General features: G+C 40.3%; 1 protein-coding gene across 2 annotated transcripts in view; it reads right to left on the reverse strand.

Annotated features, from left to right (window-relative positions):
• SLC9A7 (solute carrier family 9 member A7) overlaps positions 1-23275 on the reverse strand; it is a 62467-nt gene that overhangs the window by 4518 nt on the left and 34674 nt on the right. Inside the window, exons 8-16 of one of the 2 annotated variants that reach the window (XM_084535288.1) lie at positions 22834-22939; positions 22360-22448; positions 22116-22229; positions 18843-18954; positions 17429-17582; positions 11378-11437; positions 7967-8030; positions 5259-5341; positions 2159-2264 (exon numbers count right to left, since the gene is read on the reverse strand). In XM_084535288.1, coding sequence (XP_084391414.1) covers positions 2159-2264; positions 5259-5341; positions 7967-8030; positions 11378-11437; positions 17429-17582; positions 18843-18954; positions 22116-22229; positions 22360-22448; positions 22834-22939 — 888 coding nt within the window. The remainder of the gene's footprint in view (positions 1-2158; positions 2265-5258; positions 5342-7966; positions 8031-11377; positions 11438-17428; positions 17583-18842; positions 18955-22115; positions 22230-22359; positions 22449-22833; positions 22940-23275) is intronic. The other variant, XM_084535289.1, reaches the window with a different exon arrangement.

Genomic DNA, 23275 nt, shown 5'->3' on the forward strand with positions numbered 1-23275 from the left:
TGTTCACGCTGCTAAAGCCTATTTAGAGTTACTGCTCACAATATTGGTCTTTATTGCCTCTTAAGGCAGTATGAAAATAAGCATGAAGCATGCTACATGTGCAAAACACGGGTAGGCACTATTTCCACTGCTAGTAGTGGAAAGCACAAGCATCACAAGCGACAAAACTTACATCACAAGTTACTTATCTTGTGGCTCCAAAATAAAAGCATCATGTACTATGCATGCAAAATATATTACAAATTAAATCTGATGCTCTGCTTAGAATTTCTTTAGTTCTCTGCTGAGTTCAAACCCATGAAGGAAACTAAATTTCTGCTATAAAGCTAGATCCACTAGGAAAAGGGGGCGAGGTGAGGAAATAACAATTCTCACCAGTTTTGAGAGTTACTTTCCCCGAGACTCAGACATACTGCAAATGAAGTTTCTTTATTGGATTTACATATTTAGAAAACCACTTCTCTCTACTGCCATACCAAGTGTCACACCGTGTATGGTGCAAGAGCTAAACATTCAAAAAATGGGTGGGGACATGTGTAGGACACAAAATACAGCCCTGAGCAACCAAGCAAAAACAAAGTAGCCAGCAGTGCTTCATCAGGAAAAGCAGATGAGAATACAGGCGCTTCTTCCAAACAGGAAGAATGGCTGGTAGAATAGGTCTTTGGTCTTTAAGCCTCTCAGATGTACCATGCAATTTTCCTGAAAATACCTCACAAAAGCAAAACTACTCCAAGCAGTTCCTGTTCTCCAGAAGACATGGCTCTGAGTTGCTTCATCTGCACTTAAGAAGGCAAGAAGCTTCCTTATCCTTCTAGCTAGTAATAAAATGGTGTAGTCACGCCATTGCAGCAAGGGCAGCCATGCAAAGAAATGAAAAGCAATTGCAGAGTTAAGATATCTGGAAAGGAAACTAGAAATTGCATCTCAAATTAATATTCCTAAACCTAATGTAGAAATGCACCAAAATCGGAACAATAAGAAAGACTACAACATGGAAGTTCCACATTATATGTGTTAAAGAAAAAAAAAAAGTATGCAGGCTTTTAACATTTTTTTATATAAATAGCGAATTATGCAGTGATGAAGCTAACACCTCAAGACACGGGATGGTGAGGTATGTCACAGAACCAATGCAATTAAATAAATTAGCAGTGGCTAATGGCAGTAGTTAATAATGAGTAAAGAAAGAGCCAAATTGTTAGAGAAAATAAAAGCCAAAACTACATGCTCATTCTGGTTAGATCCTCAGTTACTGGAAAAGTAATCTCATAAGATCATACACAGATAGCCAAATGTGCAACACACAGGTAGGCTAATTGCTCTGATGGATGCTTTCCAGCCTAGATCTGCTTTAAGATCTCCAATGGCATTGCAAAGATGGGAACAAGGCCAATTTCTTGCATTACTAATAGCTCTAAATAAGCAGTGGAAGAGGAAAGTTTCTTTGAAGTTTTACTGTCAGATAAAAGCAAGATTCTAATAATACAAAAAGAAATTAAGGGAAATATATCAAAAGTTGCATGTGGAATTTGTAACTTTCTGGGGAAAATAGTAGAAATCTGGTCCTAAATTAATAGAGAACTGGCTGTGCTACTTGAACATAACAAAGATGTTACCATCTCCAGGTTCTGGAGAACCTGCAAACTGGAATGATCACACAGTACTAAGATTTTATTTACAAGAAGTTCATAAAAAGTTGTAGATTTAAGGAGCACTTTACAGATAGGAATGACATGTATCAGGATCCTGCAAGAGTAACAGGAGAACGAAGCATTAATTATTGCAAGACACGGCTGCAAACACAGTGTACTGCCCTGCTAGACTGAGATAAGTAGCTGATTAACAGTTTCTGAAATCAGATCTCGAATTTCACTGTGGAAACAACGAAGGGACATTCTACCAGATTTCTTTCTGGCATTGGTAAACATGTCAGTGTCTTTTCTGAAGGAGACCTCAACACAGCCTTAGCAGTAACAAGAAAACAATCTTGTCCAGAAATGTTAAGAACAGACATCATATTTGGAAGCAATTTACTAAGATCACTTACCAGCACTTACATACAATAAGTAAATCAGACCACCTTTTCTTAAAATAATGCTTTGGTGAAGTTAAACACATAAAAAACAAAACACAAGTATTGAGTTGCTCTACTTACATCATAAACCTGGGGACTCGTCAGGCAGCGGGCTATGAGGCCACACCAGCTGGGTAGAGTTGTGGTTAACGGAGGGCCGCTGTGAGTGAGAATTGGCTTTAAATAACTTTAGTAGTTAAGGAAAGCAGAACAGTGCTTGAAAACCACTATTTAAAATAAAAAGACAGTTGTACATAAACATGGTTCTGCCTTTGATCTATGTGTTGCTCACTAATTACATGTAACATCCGTCGAAAAACCTGCATTTGTGAAGAAATAAATTAAAACCATCTCCCTTCCCCACCCCAATTTTCCCTTGATCCTTTTAAGGGCAGCTTCTTTACCCACATGTTTTCTGCAAGGGCAACTAGCTAACTCCCTTACTGTAGTTTCATGTAGTTGCAACACTTCAAGCTTTTGCGCTTGCTGAAGTCAAGGGGAGCAAGCAGAGGTACAAGTGCTTTAATGTTGGTCCAAGGGTATTTCTGCTCTGCAGGTGGGAGCACAGTGTTGAGGTTGCACGCTAGAGATAACAAGATACCTATGTGGCTTAACACATACCAGTGATGAAATATTGTTCTGAGGATGTTGCATGCATACTGCAGTCACCTGAACTGGTCCACTATTAGCTGGCCAGTGAGCCACAGATGCAGCCAGGAGTAGACCTGGAATCTTCCAAATAAATCCATGTTTGTTTATACCATTACTCTAGGCTGCTGATATGCCTGAGAAGTCAAAAAAATTACTCATGAATCAATAAGGGTGTCCCAGCTACAGAGCAGCATGCTAATCCTGCCTGGCTCCAGGCTCCAGAACAGAGCTGGGGGAGAGTGCTAAGATGTCCAAATGTTGTCTGAAATCAGGGCGAGTGTTTTTTTTTTGTTTTGTTTTTTTGTTTGTTCGTTTCCTTTTTCCTTAGGGCTTATTTTAAATGCAAACATGATACAGGTATTCTAGCTACTTTAAGCCTCTATACACAGCGAGAATTTATTCCACTTGTGAATTAATAGTTTTCCTGATTCTTACTCAACAGATGACCGTTTGGGGAAGGTCAGGAGAACTAAAAAATAAATAAATTATTGTTTTAGCCAAGGGGTATCCCTCTCCTTTGGCAAAGCCTGGCATAGTGCATTTACTTGAACACACAGTGGTGTGATTATGCCACTGCAGGGTTATATTCCCTCCGTACCTTCTCTGCTAACAGTGTGGCTACATCCAGTCCTGGAAGGAAAAACTCTCCCCCCAGCCCTTGCACTAACCTACCTGCCTACATGTTTCCCTGTGTTGGACAGGCAAGCAGCAAATCCACGATAAAAAAAAAGCAAACCCACTAAAAGACACCCAGTACTTCATCACCCAGTTGTTGTTTCCTTCATATTTAACGGTTGTGGCTGAACCCAGAGAAAAGCCCATGGCACTGAATGAACTCCATGTTCCACAGGAATGAAGTTCCCAGTTACTCCTCTGCACAGTGCTCTGCAGAAAATAGCCAGCATTACAGCACACTGCCAAATACACCTTGCATCTTTTTCAAGTCAAATTTCATTCTTGCGAAGAGTGATTTTTGAGACAAACTGCCTTTCTACTCAAAACCAAGTGAATACATCAGCAAAAAATATTTTGATATTTACATGTAAATATAGAGCTAACAACTCTGTGGATCGTCCTTTATGTGCAACTAAAACCAGCCCAGCAGATGTTTATCTGAATGCTTCCTTAGAAGAGAAGTAACAGAATTTAACTTAAGATACAGCAAGACAGCTCTGCCTCTGCATGGCAGTTTCCTCAGCACAAACTTGACAGAAAGCTTCACTAAAGCTTGCTAGTTGCTACTGAAAAAGCAAGTGCACTATCAGCATCCTTTAAATAAAAGTTTTGTGAAACGGCTCATTAAGCTGTAATTTCCACTTAGCACTCCCCCCTTGCTGTGGCTGTTGGGGACTGCACTTGTGCTGGTGTCAGCTGGAGGGAAGTCAGCATTGCCAGCTACTCCTGTTATTCATAAGGCACATCCCCTTTGCAAAGGCAGGGGAAGAGGACAGCTCTGCTTCTGCTTCCTTGGGGGGTGAGCGGAAGGCAGTCAGCCACAGCCAGGTCCTGCTCTTACCACACGAGTCTTTTTTTTTTTTTTTTTTTTTAATACAAATATGGTATTTGAACAAAAAATTGACCTTGATGCACTTGGACACCAGCCACTATGTTCAAACTGTTTACTTGAAATCATTAATAGCTATGAATATTTAAACTATACACACACCCTTCTGGGCTTTGTCCCACTACCGTGCTATCTGAAAGCATCACTCACAGGTTTTACCCTGAACAGGAAAGTGCTATTTGGATCCAAATGCTTCCAACACTACACCTTGGTTTCCATGGATGGCTGATCTTGATGTACAAAGCAAGGAAGGAAACAGGCCAGCAACATCTCAGCCACCAATGGACAAGACCCCAGGCCATCTATTCACTTCTCAGGTGCAAGCTGCAACAAGATTAAGACCCTATCACAGGTATCTTTAATACCCCACGAATTACTAGGAATCAAGTACAGAAATGTCTAAGTTTTTAGTTAAAAGGGACTTGGCATGGCCACAAGATTAGCTTTCCCATTTTCTACTAAGTGAATATAAGACATTGAGGAGGGACACCTGTACGATATATTGATGAGGAATACACCAACTAGTTTAAAAAGGAAAAAGCCAACAAACTAGCATGAAGGATGGGACAGGTACATAAAAGTTATTATGAAGTTCAAGCAAGGCTATCTAAACAGCATAATAACAGCTTCAGAAAGGTTGTAGAATACTATATAGACAGAAAAAGACACTCTCTACGTTCATACTCATAGGAAGAGTTAATTGTCTGTCTTACTGTTAAGCAAAACCTCAGTTCACTGACTGACTTCTTTTTTTGGTCATCTGGCAAATGTGAGATAGCATGCATGAAACAGCAATGTCCATTTTCTGAGTCAGCAAGGTGAAGTTTCAGTTGTGCCTTGTTAAATACTTGATCTTTAATCATGCCTGACTCTCTCAAGTGCTTAAAGCTGCATATGGGTATATGGCAAGGAAAAAAGTCTGAATATTTCACGTCTTGAAGTGAAGCTGTGTTTTCAGAAGGATACTTATGGTCAAAGCTATACCACAGCCTGAAGAGCCAAGCACTTTCCTGCTTCGTTCTGTTCCTTCTTTCAGAATCTGGGCCATCCTAAAAATAAGATAAAAGCATATTCATTATTATGGGGAGGGAAAAAAAAGAAGTCATACATTCCAGTCATTCACATTATAATGGCCTATGCAAAGCCAAATGACTTCAGTGCTGTACAGAGACCGCAGGAGAAAACTATTTAGAGACTTGTACTGATGTTACTTTCCCTAGAAAGACCAGAAATGACTGTGCAGAGAACAAGCAGGCTCTCTTCATTATCCTCAAGTTACCTTAATAAACTCCCTACCACCAAGTTACCTTAAGCCTTAAATTTCACCTGTCACTGCACTCACTATGTGATAAGGAAAGAAGTTCAAAACTGAGAAATAAGCCTCACTGATACCCTGTCCTCCACCCACCTGTCAAATAAATGCACTGAGACAGTCCAGTCTGATTCATTTTCATTACTCAGCTGGCTTCCTTAACTCAAGGGAAAACATAAAATACTCCTAAAGCCTACTACACCCTTGAAAGAACAAGAGAATTTACTATACCTGATAAATTCTTGCAAACCTGAATAAACACATCAGGCCTAAAAGAAACATGCTTAATAGGGAATCCACATAAAAATCACAATTGAGGAAGGTTATGCAAATTTCCTAAGTGCTAGATCACAGCAGCCCTCAGAAGTGCTAACAGTTAAATATAGTCCCTTCACTAGCTGTGCTACATGTCGTCACACCAGCTGGTCTGCAGCTGCATTTGTGGTTTTTCTTTCCTTTTTTTTTTTTTTTTTTTTTTTTTTTTTTTACACTTTTGTTACTTTTTTTTTCTTGGACAGAGACCAAAGTTAAACCCAGGAAAACAGATGATGCGAGAACGCCCTGCGTGAATCATCTTCCAGCGGTGTTCTTCTCCAGCAGTTTTGCTAGAATTGCCCTGTGTACTTCCCATCTGCAGAAAACCCTATGATTCACCAAGAGTTAAACCTCAGTACAAACTCCTTTTCCCCCCTGCCTTATCCCTAACTTTGTATTTTCTTTAACTGTGACTCGCAGCCAGTCTTGGCTTTGTGAGAGACAGAGGAGTCCAAAGGGAACTGACTAATGGATTCCAGTAGGAATGTAATACACAGCTAAAGAGGGAAACAAATGGGTAAGTGCTTTATGTTTACATGGGAAAAAAGCAAACAAGTGATTTCCACCCCGACACTGAATGAGAACAGAATACTCATGTTCTGGCTGTGGCTATTTCCTGTTAAAACAACTTCTCAAATACTGACAAGCTCAGTCTGAAAGTCATCTTACCCTGATACCGCTTCCTAACCTTGGTTTTATGCCAGAACTGTGGCCTTCATTGTAGATGGTGTTTGGAAGCCTGGCCTTCTGGTTGCATCCGGACACACACAAAATCTACAAGAATCTATTATGTGCTGGACCCAGGCTTCATAAAAAGAACTCAGAGATGCCTAATTCAGTTTCTGCAATGAAATAAATGCTTCCTGAGCAGGTAAGCATCTGCAGAACCTGTCACAAAAAGGAAAACAAAAAACCAAAAACCAAAAAATAAAAAATAAAAATAATAATAAAAAAAAAAAAAACACCAAAGAAAACCAGCACACCTACACGAGACAGGAGACCACTAATAAAAGATGATCCCAAATGGAGTAACAGCCAGCCTGAACACCAGCATCATACAACTTGGGGTTTACAAGGCAGAGCTCACATGCTTGTGCTCTGTTCATCCTCTGGCTTCAGTCATCCTGTTTCCTGCCATTCAACCTCACTTTCCTCCAGCAGATGCCTACATAACCAATCAGTCACACCACTGAACGATTACTGTCAAGCAGTACACTGTCTGGGAGAGTGTAAACTAAGGTCTGGACAGAGAAACCTGTGATGAAAGTGTCCTTGCACAGAGGAAGCTCCCAGTCAGACCTCAGGAATTGTTTTCCTTCCAGACTATTCACTCCTCCTGTGAATTCACTCAATTTATAGACGAGGAAAACTGAAGCTTCTGGTACAGACAACATTCTTTCAGGAGTCTTATTTGCACATAACACTTTGCATCACAAAAAAAAAAAAAGCAACTCAGACTGTTACTGATGCACAGAATGCTGCACATTTCACAGCACGTTTGCTGAAGATGACAACTTTCCAGCTTTTCTTTTGCCTCAAGCAAGGTAGGTAGCTAAAGCAAGATCAAGCCAGGCAATAGTATGGCATACAGGAGTTGAAGTCTGAATAGCAAACTTAATCTTTGATTCAAATCAAGTCCAAAGGCCAAAATTTGCTATCAACTACTGGACATAAACCACGACGATTATCTATGTGTCAGTCTAAGGGAGGACCGTTCATGCTGTAAAATGTTGAAAAGCACGTTGGGTGGTGGGTGAGGGAAGAGGAAAGCACATTGTTATAGACTGTGTTAGTAGCTTTGGGAAGAGTTTTGATGCCTTATATTTACACACACGCCAAAATTTGAAATGCAGAGAGACACTGCAGTGTTATATGCAACAACACAATGTTTTTTGTGGGCATTACTTGAATACTATAAAGTAAAATGCATTATTGATTTGCCAGCTAAGAGAAAGGTTTTACCCATGCATGTAGCTTCTGCAGTTCTTTATCATCCTAAGTTATAAAAAAAAGGTCAGCCTAATAGAGAAGTTATGTAATTACTTACTCCTTGTAAGACTTGAAAGCTGTCATTAGTAGGTGGAGGATCCTGATCTGGGTCAACCCCAACCCTACAGAAACATTAGGAAAACAAAGCAAGTGGTGTTACTGAGGATTGCAAATGCTGTGAGTTTGGCAGAACGTGTTTTAAAAGCACCTTAAGCATCCAGCAAAGCTGCATTCAGAGAGATGAGAATAGTTCAAGGAAGAGCTGTCTATTATTCCCGTGCAGTTACATAGGAACAAACACGATGCTTTTTCACTTAAGCAGCTACTACTACCTGTAGATAACAGCTTTAACTCTACCTCAGCATTAGCTTTAACTGCTTACCTTTGTTGCCAACTCTTTTAGGACACTGGCAAATACTACTTTGGGCCTAAACAGGTGAATCGTAGGTGAGCTCCTCTTCAGTGAAGATTCCTCATGTCCAGCAGCAGGAAACCAGAGACTAAGGATAAATCCAGCCTAAATATTTGACATGGCAAATAACTTTGAGCTATTCTCAGGCCTGTCTCTCAGCTAACATACTATTAAGAAAATGAAAACACAAAACCCATATACACGCACCACTTTAAGGCACTGACAGTACAAATCATCAAAAATACTTCATGAGGGTTTGTAACATTAGTTCTTGCAAATTTTGTTCACCTTACACATAACAGCCACAACGCATTAGCAGGCAGTCTATCTAGTCCAGCCTCTCATCTCAGGAAGGGTCATTGTAGTAAGATGGTGTATGACTACTGTCTTTTGCATAGTTAGCAGGCATCTTACTACTGGACCATCCTTTCACACAGCCTTCCTATCCAAGACAGGTATTTAATCTGACCCTTTTAAGTATGTTCACGGTTTTCTGATCCGTTGTTCAGATTAGACTTGTCTAGCCTCAAATCCCATTCATGTCTCAATCTCTGGTGGTTTAAGTTCTGCAATGAAGTACAACCTCACCTGTAAGGCAAGACTGTCAGTGTCAAACTGTTGTGTTTGAGTTCTATGGAGTTATATAATTAGTGTAGAAAAACGCAAGAACTAACAAAAACACTGCCTTAAACAGCTCACATTTATTTTCCTTCTCTAGGAAGGGACTGAGCTGGTTTAGTGTCATTTATTTCCACCTCGGCTTTGTGTCAGCTATTTCTAGCCACAGTGTCTATGCAACCTCCCTTCTGAGACAGGATAACCAGAAACCGACAGAATACTGTAGGAAAGACCATATCATTTGTGCATCCAGGGGATGCATGCTTGTGTGAGGCACACAGGGATCCACACATGACTTACCATCAGACACAGAAGACTGCATTGATTAAACTAAAACAGAACACCATTAAACAGCATACAGGGCAGAACTTTCTAATAGGATTTTTTTTTTTTTTTTTTAAGAAAAAAAAAGGTAGGCATTGAACTCAATGTTTAAATCATCCTTGTGGACTCAAGGCTTCACAGAACTTAATGCAGTTCAGAGAAAATCCAGGAGGTCGCTCTAAGACAGCCTGCAGCATCCTCACATTGAACTAGCTACTGCTAATCCAACTCCTCTGCTTTGACTTTTCCCGTCTTTTCTTTCTTCATCCCTTTATTTTTCCTTTCATAGCAAAGAAACACAAAGAGAATCATCTTAACACTTTGGCACTGACCAGCCTCAACGACTAAAAAGCTTTGCAAATTTAACACTAGACAGATGGGAGTACTGGTCAGATAGATTGAGCACTGGATTGTAACACATGCCAGAATGAAATGCCACACACAAGAGCTTGGAAAGGTTACAAGGGCTTACACGTTACTGCTTAGGCTCCTGCTAAGCAGTGAAGAGATAAGAAGGATTTTCTACAGACAAACAAATCAGTTATCTGATGAGGCCTCACTCGAAGCTGACAAGCAACATCAGGATACAGGCTCAATATGGCCATATACAAGATTGCACATTCCTTCATAAATACAAATAATTAAAGATTTGTGGCTTTTCTCACTCCAACTACACATCAGGGAGGCTCAATGCACTACGAACAGCCACCATGCTCGACTTAGCCTTGTGATTGGCCGTATAAACGGGGAGTTCACAGAACTTCTTCCAGAAGACAAACATATCTCGAATACCCCAAATAGTTTTAATTCCCTGTGCTACACATTCACTTCATATTATATAAAAGCATAAACAATTCAGAACATCGCAGGTTTTATTTGATAAGGTTGTGCGTTTGATTTTGCAGACTTCTTAGCTTCCCCAGGGCAGTGGAATGGGGCTTCAGGGACCAGAGCAGGATGACCGTACTGCTCAGTGAAAAGTCATAATACACGACAGGTCAGGTTCACTGACTTCCTGAATAAGAAAAACACCTTTCTATATTAAAACATTTCAGCTTTCAAGAAATAAAAATAAAATAAATTCTTACTACATAAGTTTCTTTCAACACTGAAATAATACAAAGACACAGGCTCCTATTCTTAACAGTTTCCAAAGTTATTCTTCAAGGTAATTTGAGTATTTCTAAGGAATTTCTTTCCTTCAAGACACCTTAAAAAAAATTTTGCTGTTTCAAAGCTTGTCCCTCAGTTCAGTTTAACACCAAATGCATTACTATTTGGAATTCCCACAGCTACTTTTTGTATCTTCCAACCAGCGTAGAGTATCTTCTATCTGATGCACTAGATAGAAAACATTTATTATTCATAACAAGTCTGTCTAATCAAGTTTAAAGAGACATACACCCAGCTCTAATGACAAGCATGGTTTTTGTAGGCCCTGCACCCCCCAGCACTGGTGGATAAGGAGTTCAACATGAGCCAGCAGTGTGTGTTTGCAGCCCAGAAAGCCAACCATATCCTGGGCTGCACCAAAAGCAGTGTGGCCAGTCAATGTGGGAAGTGGAGCGTGGGGTGTTTGTAGCAGTTCTAGAAGCCACCAGCTGGAGAAGTCTAGGATTCTGTGTCTTCTCCACCCTTATCAGCATCTTCATGCAAAGCATTCCGACAACCCTTGCTTTTAAAAATAGATCCCAATAGATTCTGTGGGCTGAATCACCCACAGAAGTCCTTCTTACCTGAACAGTTGTATGACATAATCCCATGGAGTGCCTAAGACCATCTGTGTGATTAAGGATCACATCCATAACTTCTCAGCTTTCAAGTCCTCACAGGCCAGAGACACTAGTTTTGTTTTATTTTTTACACATACACAAGAGTTAAAGGTACTTTTTGTTTGGTTGGTTTTGTCTTTAAGCTGAAGACAATGAATGATCCACACTCTCCCAGCTCACAAGAAGAGAACTAATTCAGAAGTGAGGAGTATCTACGGCACTGCAAAAGAGGAGATGCAGCAACGGCATGCCATAGAACAGAAAAAGAGCACATGGTGTTATAAAGATGAAGAAAGCCAAGCACCAGGTTAGTTCGGCATCAGGGAAAGCAGCTCAGTGTCACCTGAAATACAGCCAGCGGCTTTCACTCATCTCTTCCACCGATGGAACACGGTCACCAACTCTGGTACAGCACAAGAATGGAAAGTGAGTAACAAAACGCTCATGAGATGGTAGCTTGACAAAGCTGCCTAGCAAAAACAAAACAAAAACCTACCCAACCAAAGAAGACACGACATACAAAAATAAGAATGGCAGAACAATGACAAAGTGACAAAAATCATGGAAATTAACAAAAGCAGCCCTTAGTGATTGAGATGTCAAATAATAGTCTTCATTTTTTTCAGATTCAGGCTAGGAAAGACACCCACATTCATGACAGGCCATCAGTCTGTATAAGTTATATTCAACAGCTCTTAAGAGAATTGCTACGTGTAGACAGAACTCAAAGACATGCTCCCAGTGCCTTGGGACCTGTGCATTTTTTAAAAGAAAGTAATAATATGAAGTCAAGACTGAAAACTATGCATATATGAAAGAGGCTATCATCACTTCCTAGTTTGAGTCAAATACAACCGGTAATACATGCATAAATCACTCAATTGGTTTAATTAACAGTTAACTAAATCTTCAACATAATACTTCAGACGCTGTTCTTACTCCTTCCTTTACTTTTTTTCTACTGTACTTAAAAACAAGTGAAAGCATGCTTGGTTTCTAGTACTTTCAATATAAATTCCTTAGCAGTTTGTGCTTTTTTTTTTCCCCTATTCTTCCATTAAGGTGTGCTATGTGAGTGACACACTGCCCACATGAAATAAATGCCCAGATTACCTCAAATCCACAGTGGCTTCACTTTACGAAGAACAAGTATATGCTTCCTGATTGCAAGCTTACGTGTTTAAGAACCAAACATTTAAGGCCATAGCCTGCACTACAAAGAACATGCACTAATGCAATCCTTGAAGGCTGATGCAAATACCGAACTTGGGTTAGATTTATTTTTTGGACTCTCGGTTCAATAGCTCGCTCTCATGCCAACACACGCCACAGGTCAGAACACTCTGCATGAAAGGCCAGCGCTGAGAAAGCTCTGTATATGTAGCAAAAACTAAAATGAGAACTGTCTGATAGCTTCCCTTTATGACTTTTCTCTTTGTTGTGTCTTTGCCAAGCTCATATACTGAAGTTTTCCCAGATGTCTATAATGAGTATAGCATTTTTGGAAAATTTTAACTATTTTGGAAGAGTTCAACTGTTTCTCAGAAGGTGGCTGAGGAAGAAGGCAATTCCCACCCCAATATTAAAAAAATATGAAAGCACTGATCACTAAAAAACCCTAGAACTAGGTAAGCTGCTACAGATGTTGTTTTTAGGGTACCTTCAGGGATTCCTTTACTTGACCTAACCAAGATAATGGCTCCTGAAACTGCCCACAGAGGCTTGTTAGAGCTCAGCAGTTAAACCCATATCACCCCATTTGCTCTAGATACATCAGCACAGCTCCTGTGGGTCTTTCCCATACTCTCTTTCTCTCTGTGTAAGGAATTGCCATGTTTAAGAGCACAAGAACTGACATAAGAAAGCTTCTCCCATGCTTACACCCAGACATCCAAAAGAGGAAGCAATTCCTCTCCCACCAAGGAGATACTGGGGACCAGTTCAGCAAGGGTGGAGAACTGAAGGCTGTCCTGCACCTCCATTAAGAGATTCATGACAAGAAATTAGAGGTTGGAGGCAAGAGGAGAGGAGAAACCAAATGTGAGAAGAAGACTGGAGAGAACAGTGCAGAAAGATATGGCAAAATAAAAAAGCCCACAATGGAGGGAAAGGCACAGTGCCTGCTGCGTGGGCAGAAGAAAGCAGCTAGAAGTCAGGCTTAGAAAATGATAAGCCAAATGAAAGATGTAAATTGCAGAAAAAGTGGAAACAGGCAGCAAAAGAGAAGGATATGACCTCTGATCAAACATTCCCCACACCAGCCCTGGATATAACAAGGTTGGATTCTGGCATCAACACTCACTTCTTGTCATTGCAGCACATGCAGGCACAGTATTTAAGGAATGCACATTTAACCCAGCAACTAATAGCTGGACCACCCTGGATGATTTAATATAATATAACCTGAGACTGACATCAAGCTGTTTTACCACCACCCCAGAGAGCTGCTATGTGAACTGTCTACCTGTATGAGTTTCAGTATTTCCAGATTTTTTTTTTTTCAGTTTGCTTAATGAGGAAAAAACACTAGATAAAAAGCTATGAAGATTATAATTGCAAAGTCATATAGAAGGCGATAAAAATTTAAGTTATCATCATTCAGGCAACCTTTAACTTTTCTCCAGAAAGATAACAAAACTATATTAAATCAAAAGATACTATTCTCACGTTTAAGATTTAGAAAGACTGATTAGTATAATTGAAATTACTTTATTAAAATACACAAACATTTGAAGCAGCTTATGATGGAGAAGCAGGCACTAATTTACCTGCTGCTTCATTCAAAATGAAAAAAAAAAAAAAAAAAACATGTCAAACCCTAATGAAAAGTGGCAAATATTTTTCAATGCAAATGCTAGAAGCTCCTCTTTTTTTTTGTTTTCCTTCCTGTGACAAATAAATGAAACAAGTCAGCTACTTTTCAGAAAAGAGGAACTTTGCCAGTAGTTCTGATTTATAGGGCTAATTTGCTGAAAGCATTAAAGCTTCATGCAGGAAATTGTTTCATCATTTTAGTCTCAAAGGAAGACACTTTCATTTGTAAAATTCAAGTAATGCTTTAATATCTACAAAAAAAGCAAATCTACTGCTAGAAAAAATTACCATTTATGATTCACATACATGAATGTTTCACAGCCAAGACAGCCAGCAAGTTCAAATATATGACATCATGGCTTTAACACTAATTTCTGGTGTCAACTTTTAAGCTTGCTTAGCATTAAGTGGCAGAAACCAACAGCATCTGAAGATCTCGTTCCTTTTGCTTGGATTTTGATGCCATGGTGTCACTTTCCCAACCAGTTCAGCAGTAAACTCAAACTAAGTCTCCACTGCAAACTGTAGGTCCTTTGCTTGGTTGTACCTTTTCATCCTGAGCACTGGACACTGGCCAGAAGAACCAAGCATGCATACAACTGCTATTAAAATAACAGGCACTTGCCTTTGCCTCTGAGCCCCAAAGCAATTCGGGGTCCTTGCAAAGGCACTGCTCCACGTACGCACACTGTGGATGTAGGAGTACCAAGCCAGGCTGAAAGTCGTGGCTGGAGTCAGCTCTCCGGTACTGTTCTACTTAAATTGTGCAGACTAACCTTAAATAAGATCCCTTCCTGTTTATGCCTTCCTTCGCTCCCCAATAACTGCTGTAAGCTTCACATGAGAGCTGGACTTGTGAGTCCACACAAGCCCTAACGTTTAAATCCAACACACAAATGGCATTAGTTTCCTATTTCCCTTCAGTTACTTACTCCAGGAAACAACCAGCCTTCTATCTTTTATTCTCCCTTCTGCTAAATGGCGCTATACAGAAGCAGCACTTATTTCCAGCCTCTTGCGGTGCAATCTAATGGGTAAGTGCCAGGGCTCACAAAGCATCCAAAAAAAATGCTGTGTCAGCAGCGTGCACTGCAGCTGCCTGAGGCACCGAGACAGAGGAGCATCTTCATCTCCTCCTGCCGAACTCCTCCACTGCCTGGAAAGGAATGGAGGAAAGCAGCACGCTTCCAAAATTCAGCTGGAAACTAATCTGCCCCTGTCTTCTCTCTGTAAGGTCAGACAGGTCTTGATTTCCTGCAGAAAGGGTTTTGTCTCAAACTCTACTTTACCAGAAACAAGTTCCTAATTCATCAGCTGCACACGGCTGCCACCTCCTGGTACAAATCTGAATTCGACCCTAAAAAGTGCAGCCTCGATGACCAACACAGCAGTGCTCATCAGGGCAACTGTATACTTACATAGAGTGCCCTTTTCTACATGGTAACTTTCTCTTAATGGGGATACTAACTATTTGTTTTCTGTCAACCATGCTTTTTCTGTCAACTGACACTTAAAATTCCTACTTACTAGCAAGCATGTGTAGGTCTTCCAAAACAAAACAGCTAAACACTCAAGACTGTGGTTCAGCTCACTGTTGGCAGCTGCTCCCCAGAGACAGTATCACAGGCACCTCTCGCTGTTTCCAGCTGTTCTGCCTTGTTGGCCATGGCAGTGATTTTGCAAGTGCATCTTACCTAAAGGGCAAGCCTGGAACAGATATGGCATTAGCTTTTTCTACCTTCAGGGACAGCTCATGAACCAGGTTCGTGGAATCTCATTATTGAGCCCAACTAGACCTGTTAAAGGAGTAAGTGCAGCTTCTTAGATGCTTCCACAAACTGTTTACTGGGCTAGACTGCACTAAAAATAAAAATAAAAATAAAACAAAAACAGCAAGTTACTTCAACTAGTTTCCAGTTGGCCAGGAGCTAGGACACGCCAGAATTCAGTCCTGTCCTACTGCGGATGACTGAAGGAGCCTCGTGGCAGAAGTAATGGTTGAATTTCACCTCAGCCAACGAAAAGCTGCAGGCAGATCTTGGCAGACTTCTTACCTGTACAGCACATGCCAGAACTCATCCCCTGCTCCTTCATACCCCATTCTCCAGAAAGAATACGTACGCTGCTGGTTATACAGACACTCTGGCTGCTTGGCTTGGTGAGGTGTATAAGTACAGTTGTTCCTTATATATCACTCTATATCTCTATATCTCTGGAACTTGCATTTAAACACAGTTGTAAAGGACAAAAATTGATTTGTGTGGCACAAAAAAAAAAGAAAGCAGGATTTTCCAATGTGTGCTGTTACAGCAGTGATTTACCATATTTCAGCTCTAGTGCCTCTCTCGGGCTGGAAGCATTTGACATCAGATACACGTGCTATGTTCTTGGCACAGAGTGGTTCAGCTCTGCTCAAGTGCATATCCATATTGACAGGATGTCAGCCAGTCAGTCTGACAACACAGTTTTGGTAAGCTCATCCTGTAACTCCAAAATTTGCTGTTGACATTGTTTTATCAGACATTTTAGCTTTAGCTACTTTCAATAGTAGGAGTTTCAGGCATTTCTGAGCATCCTAACCATCCTTTTTTTCCCCCCAACCTAGAAAGCACCTGCTACCTATTGCCACAAGAAATTTACTGAAGACTTCCAAAAAACAGCAATACACCTTGAGAATGGTTAATTCTTCCAAAGACTGAAACTGTTTTCTTTACCCAAGATTGTATCATGCTAGGATAGGAAAAAACAATAGTAGACAAATTCTGATTAGCACAACTAGAATGTGAGACAAAGTACGCTTTCAAGGACCAAACAGCATGCATAATTTACATATGAAAAAATGCACTGGAGTATTTGTACAGCGTGCTTGCATTAATTCCACTCTATTTACCCTCCCTCCTCAAAACAACAGCCAAAGCTTTCACAGAATGAAAAACATACGTAGTCTTTAACAATGATGGATTCTTGATTCTCTAGGACTTCTGTTGGTAAGCAGCCTCAAACATGAATATACTTGCAGCCCTACAGTACTAAGTATTGGCCCAGATTTAAAGCCAAGTGGCTATACTCATGCTGCTCACCATTTTCATAGGTCTCGTCAAAAACAGAAGAAACACACTGAAAAGACTAGCAGGTTCCCATTTATCACAGTTGTAGAGGTAACATCAAAACATTTACCCAAACAAACTTAAGTGCATTTTTAGCACTGAAGGTTCCATCTAACTTAATGAAGAGAATAGGGTCATTACCAGAAGACAGGGAAATGTCTAATAGGACAAGAAGTCAATACGGTACTGGATAAGATCATTTTTTTCTTTTCAGTACAGGGGTTACTATCCTGCAATGCTATCCCATATCCTACAGGGCTGAGAAGGATCAGGTACCTAATCACAGAGCATCAGGGAGCTGAATCCCAGCAGCAGCCTGTGCATTTCCTTTACCTGCCTGCACTAACACCTTCCTCTATATAAGAGAGCATTCTAAACATCCAGAACAGCTCTAGGAAGCATCAAACAAGTTCTGTAGGACTTCAAGTTGCCACCTCAAAAGAGTTTTCCCCAGCATACGTTTGCATACTGACCTGATGTTCAGCCATGACAGCATGGGAGTTGTACCTCCACCGACAATCCACACAGTGAAAAAGACGATGAGGAGGGTTGTTGAGAACATCATTTGGTGTGAGTAGGTAGCAGTATCTCGTATGGCCAGAGCGAAGGCCATGGCTCCCCTGAGACCTATGCAAAAGAATGAAATAGCAGAGCTTCAGAAGTGTGCAACCATGCCTATTCATAATATGGAATCTTTCCTTGCTCCCTCCCTGCCACACAGGCTCACAGTGACAGGCAGAAAGCATGGGGCTCAGCCTGTTCTCAGGTGAGTTTCAGTTATCTCATTTTCCCTGGTAAATTATACTCTGGCATGTTTTAAAGCATGATTTGCCCTGGTGGTTTTATGTGGCTTACAGAAAACACAGTGATAAGGAGTAACTATTTCCAGAAATTAACAGGAAAGGAATGCAGAAACAAACAAGTTGTGGACAATAGCAAAATATATTTTGGAAATCAAGGAGCTCCCTGAATCTAAATGAAAAAAGACACTTTTCCATTTGATTCCATAACCAAAACTTCTTGATATGGAATTGTTATCTCCTGAAAAAAATGTTAGTTAAGAACATGCTCACAGGCAGAACACATTGCTTCCCCTCTCCTACAGATTATGAAGCTCCCCTATCAAGGGCAAGCAACTGGTCACCTGCAAACTTGTTTAGGAGGGGAGTCACCAAACAGCTCTAGAGAGAAGGGGGCTCTAGAGGTCATCTGGTCCAACCCTCTGTTCATGAGGGGCTACCTATTGCTGGTTGCCCACGTTCAGACAGCTCTTGAAGATCTGAAAGGAAGGAGACCCTGCAGCCTCTGGACAACCTGTGCCAGTGTTTTGTCACCTGCAGAGCAAAGAAGTGCTTCCTGGTATTCAGAGGGAACCTCCAATGTTTCCCTTTGTGCCCATTGCCTCTGGTCCTGGCACTGGGCACTGCTGGAAATAGCCTGACTCCATCATGTCAAGTAAAGGAGTTTAATACATTTTTTTTTTTTTTTTCAATTAAGCAGGAGAAGTCACCCATAAATGTGTCAATTCTCTCAGAAGATACCTATTTCTGCACAACATGCAGATCATCTCACCTAGAACTAACTTTCTGGAAGAAATACATCTCGATTCCCCGCATTGCCTTCAGATGCTCAACATTTCAAATGAAAATACTCCATGCCCAACATAAGGTGACTGCAGGCTGCCAGCAGCTGGCAATTCAAGGTGTCACCCTTCTCAGACACGACACTTCATGTAAAAGTTTAAAGATACATATGAGGGCATGCTGCAATTGTTAATTCTTCCGTTTAAAAAACCTACATGTGAATTATAAAAGCAGACAATGGATCTATAAACATCTTATGATTTAAAGAGTATTACTGCTTTACCAAACATTTTTGCTCTTTTACCTGAGAACATCATCATGTGCTGAAAGTTCCAGCTGATCTTATGCCTTCTGCCCAGATTCAGCAAGAAAGACAGAGGGTAGATGTGCGCAGCTCTGCCCAAAAAGATCGCAACCTGTTCACAGCTGAGGGTTAAGGATTTCACTTTCCTGGGGTGTGCATACTCAGATACCTGTCTCTAATACAAACCTTCTGCTTTAATAGGAAGTTTACATAAAGTGCTCACGTTAGCCCTGTCTATGTAAAACAGACTTCCACCAATTACTTGCATAGAGAATTCACTTCACAGATTACAACCTTTAACTAATATACCCACTTTTTTTTAAGGCACAGTGAAATTACACCTAGTATTAAGGCTACCAGTACAAATGAAGACTTAGTATCACATGTTAAACAACTACCACCGACATTAGAGGGCGTATTTTAGCCCAACAGAAATGCAGCCCCAGTGCAGAAGGAAAGCCAACATAGGAGACCAGCAAGTGGCCACTCCATTATTGCTCCTGCAGAGGCACGATCTCCTACGGGCTGGCAGGCACTTAAGAGTTCAGAGAAACTACAAAGATGAATTCAAAAACAATTGCCAGCACTATAATGAGGTTCAAAAAGTATTTTTAAAAAAGTACTGCAGAAATTCATGACAATAAGTGGTAAGCTCTTTCCATGCTGTACCGTGGTTCCAGTGAATATCAGAGAGCTGAATACATGCTCCAGCAACTCAGAAACACTTTGGTACAAAATAGAGTGATAAGCTCTAAAATCCTGTAACACACCAACATAATTAGAAATGAACTGAGCACTGTTCATTTGCTGCTGGGATAACAACATTAGAAAAGTGAAACAGCTCTCTTACAGAAATGTGAAGTAGAGAAGAACTCTAGATATGTCTGGGTTGTTGTCATACCTAAATATGGATTTAAAACAACACAGCTTGCAGAAAGTTATGTCTACAAGAAACTAAGATTTTTATAATTACTTTCTACAAAAAAGTTCATGTAATTGTTACATGAAAAGAAGCATAGATAGCATAGCCTGAACAGAGAACAGAAGGCTATATCAGAAATGAAAAATTGCAACACAGCACACCAAACAGACAGCTATTCTATCCACATCTTCATCCAATGGCCATAGGGCTCTGGGACACTTTTTAGTTCAGAAGAACAGATAGGAAGACAGAGGAAAACTCTTCACTTCTCTGAAGCAATGAAAATGGCCAAATAAAGACTTATGTGATAAAACAGATGAGATAAAGAGTAAGAAAAAAAAGTATATTCTATATTAGGCCTTTTTTTATTATTATTTTTTTAATTATTTTTTTTTAACTGGGTTTTATCTCCATGGCAGATAGCCCTACTCCTGCAGCAGGTAAGGAGGAAACAAGACAGGAAGATCCGTCCCCATTGTTTGATTCACATAATTGCTCTGTTTTTTTTTTAAGCACCCAGTAAACCACAAAGGAATAGGTATATAGGCTATTTCAAGTTGGACAGGGGGAGAAAAGTATCTAATGACTCCCAAGTAATTTGAGTGATACTACCAGCAAAGTGCTCTGCTCTGAGGCAGCTGAGAACCAGCCAACAAGTCAGCCAGGGATGAGGGGAACTGGATACCCACCTCCAACATCAGCATCTCTCAGCACTGTGTTCCCTTTATGGTCTGCACCACAGCTCAGTGCCTGCCTCCTCCATCACCCGAGAACCTACCTCCACCTTTAGAATATTGCTTAAACAATTTGCCCACAGTCCCTTTTATTTACTTGAAGTTCATTCGCTTTGTTCAAGGGACAGCTGGAAGTGAAGAGGAAAAAAGTCTTTCTCAGGTCCCAAAAGTTTGAATACAACAGCATTAGAAGCACTATTTGGCATCAATAGCCAAGGCATATGATAAAGAATTGTTTTTTTGCTGTCCTCCCTCCCCATCCCAACAGAACTTGACAAGAAGCAACAAGAACAGTTTTTCTTTTGTATGAGACTGTACAAAAAAACAGTAAAAAAAACAGTAATAAGAAAGAAGCTTAGGTGGTCATAACCTCATCTCTACCTTATTTGTCCTGATATCTTTTGGAATCTGATTCACAAAGCTATTATTCCATTTATATGGACTGAAAACCACACAGTGCTTCCACTTAAGTTGTCAACATCTCCACAGCAAAGATTGGGAAAGAGCAGAAGGATAACCAGCTATTATTTCACTTTTTTTTTTCAGATTATTGTCAAGAATCAGAGATTTTGTGTTAATATATATTAATTCAGTGTCAGTGAGTGGTAGTCTTCTAAATGTCTTTCTATCAAAGACAACTGAAGTTATACCATGCAAATCCTCCTTGAAGGCACTATGCTTTGCTTTCATTAAGCTTTCTAGCATTAAGCACTTCAAATCAACTGGAGGAATGAGAAAACAGACTACACTTCAGGAATTTACAAGTCCAGAAAGACGTAGATGTGTTTCAGCTCACACCACCACACATGTTTAACCTGCATGATGCAATATAATTTCTTCAGTTGTAAGGTCTGGAGAAGAATAAAAGCTTCAAGTCTTCTGTCCCCAAAAGGCACAGATACTTGACATAGGTTCTCTGAACAACAGTCTAACTCAGACCCATTCCCTCTCCAATACTACTCTACCCGTCATTTCTCTGCTCTCTTCCACTCCACAGAGTATTAGATTCAATCTAGCGTACTTTTTCTAGGTGAGCAAGGTGTACATCTGGGACGAGAAGGGAGCGGGTAAAAGTTAGACTCCTGAATGTCATCTGGAAAAAACACTGCATTGGAGAACCACTCCTCTTCTCCAAGAATTCCCTGGTATCATCATCCATCAGTTTACCTTTAGATTAAATGTTTCTCCATATCTGAAAAGCAGGTGCTCACGCTTCTTAAGAAACTGACTCAGTTTGCCTATGCTGACAAACATAGGCAGCATGCTGTTTTCCCTTCCTGCTGACACCGAGGTTTCTGAGCTAGGAAAGAAGTTTCCAAATCCAATGTTAAAAGCTCCACTGCTATGACTACATGCAGCAAAGCATATTAGTTCATTTATATTTTGAATTTACACGACTTTTAGTACTTGCTCAGGTGCAAAGCCAACAACTTTGTGGCACAGAGTCCTTAGGACTTTGGTGTAAGGGTTAATGAAAGCCTTTCTCAGAATTTTTGCTCCTACAAGACATCAGGAGAACTCCAAGTCAACCACCATCATTTATTTAGTAAAGCCAGACACCAACAGCCTTCAGGCACACAGGATAATACACCAAAGCCTCAAACTGAAAAAGGATACAAAAGCTCCAATGATGAAAACCGGGCTGAATATGTGTTTCTGGAAAGTAAACAGTGCCAAACCCATATAAGAAAATATGAAGTTCTCAGCCAGGAAGTGCAATACCTCAAATAGCTAAGGGGAAAAAACAGACAAACAACACAATAACATATTAAAGGCCAAGCAATAAAGACACTTTTTGAAAGAAAAAAAAAAGTACACAATTCTAGAGCAATAGAATGTATAAGAGGAAAAAGAATCTTGCCTGCTTGGTGCGACTTCTTGATTCGACTGACAAGTTATTGTATGTATAATGTGCCTGGGTAATTCCACAAAACAGGACAGCCACCACACCTGTGAACAGAACTACATGTAAGTATCAGTCTGTTTCCTGCATTGCACAAGACTTCTCCCTTTTCAAGTTCTATTAAACTTAGACAACATCCTTAACCCTGGGATTTTATGAAACTCATTTTCAAGTCAAGGATTAGGCAAGGCACAGGGGGGCAGAAGCATTGGAAACAAATCCAAGCTGTTCCTAAAAGCTTTTGCCACACAGTGAGTTGCACCATCAGTGGTATTGTGCAGGAAATAAATAAATATATATATATATTTATATATATATATATATATAACTGCTAGAATCATGTTCCTTATAGGAAGGTTTCAATGAGAAAGTGGAAACATGGTAGCTTAGACAGACAGGATTTCTCTTAGCGTACTCGAAGCCACAACTCACCAGTAAATCCACAAGCTTCTGCTAGCAGGAAGGTGCTCCACGACATCAAGAAGAAGAGAGCCGTTTCCAGCAGGGGGAAGCAGTGCAGCTTGGTAAACTTCGTCACGTTAAGTCATTTGTTAAGGGATCAAAAATAAGAAATTCACCAGTCCTTTGGCTTCTCTGTACCCAATATTTGTGAAAAGAGCTATTACGTACTAACAACCAACGCTACTCTGAGAACAAAACACTTTTTGCTGAAAAACATCAATTCCATTACATCAAGACAAATTTCAGAATCAAGGTCTCCCCTTACAAGCCATTAATTTTACGTATTTGTGCTGCATATCCACAGCATAACTACGGCTCCACCTCCATGAACTAAGAGCTTATTCAATACCATGTTTCCCTGCAAAGCACCAGCAGGGAAGGCATGTGTACTTGGTGTTCCTTTTACTGTTCT

Source organism: Aythya ferina (assembly GCF_964211825.1).
Source record: "Aythya ferina genome assembly, chromosome: 1".
In the NCBI taxonomy this organism is placed as follows: domain Eukaryota; kingdom Metazoa; phylum Chordata; class Aves; order Anseriformes; family Anatidae; genus Aythya; species Aythya ferina.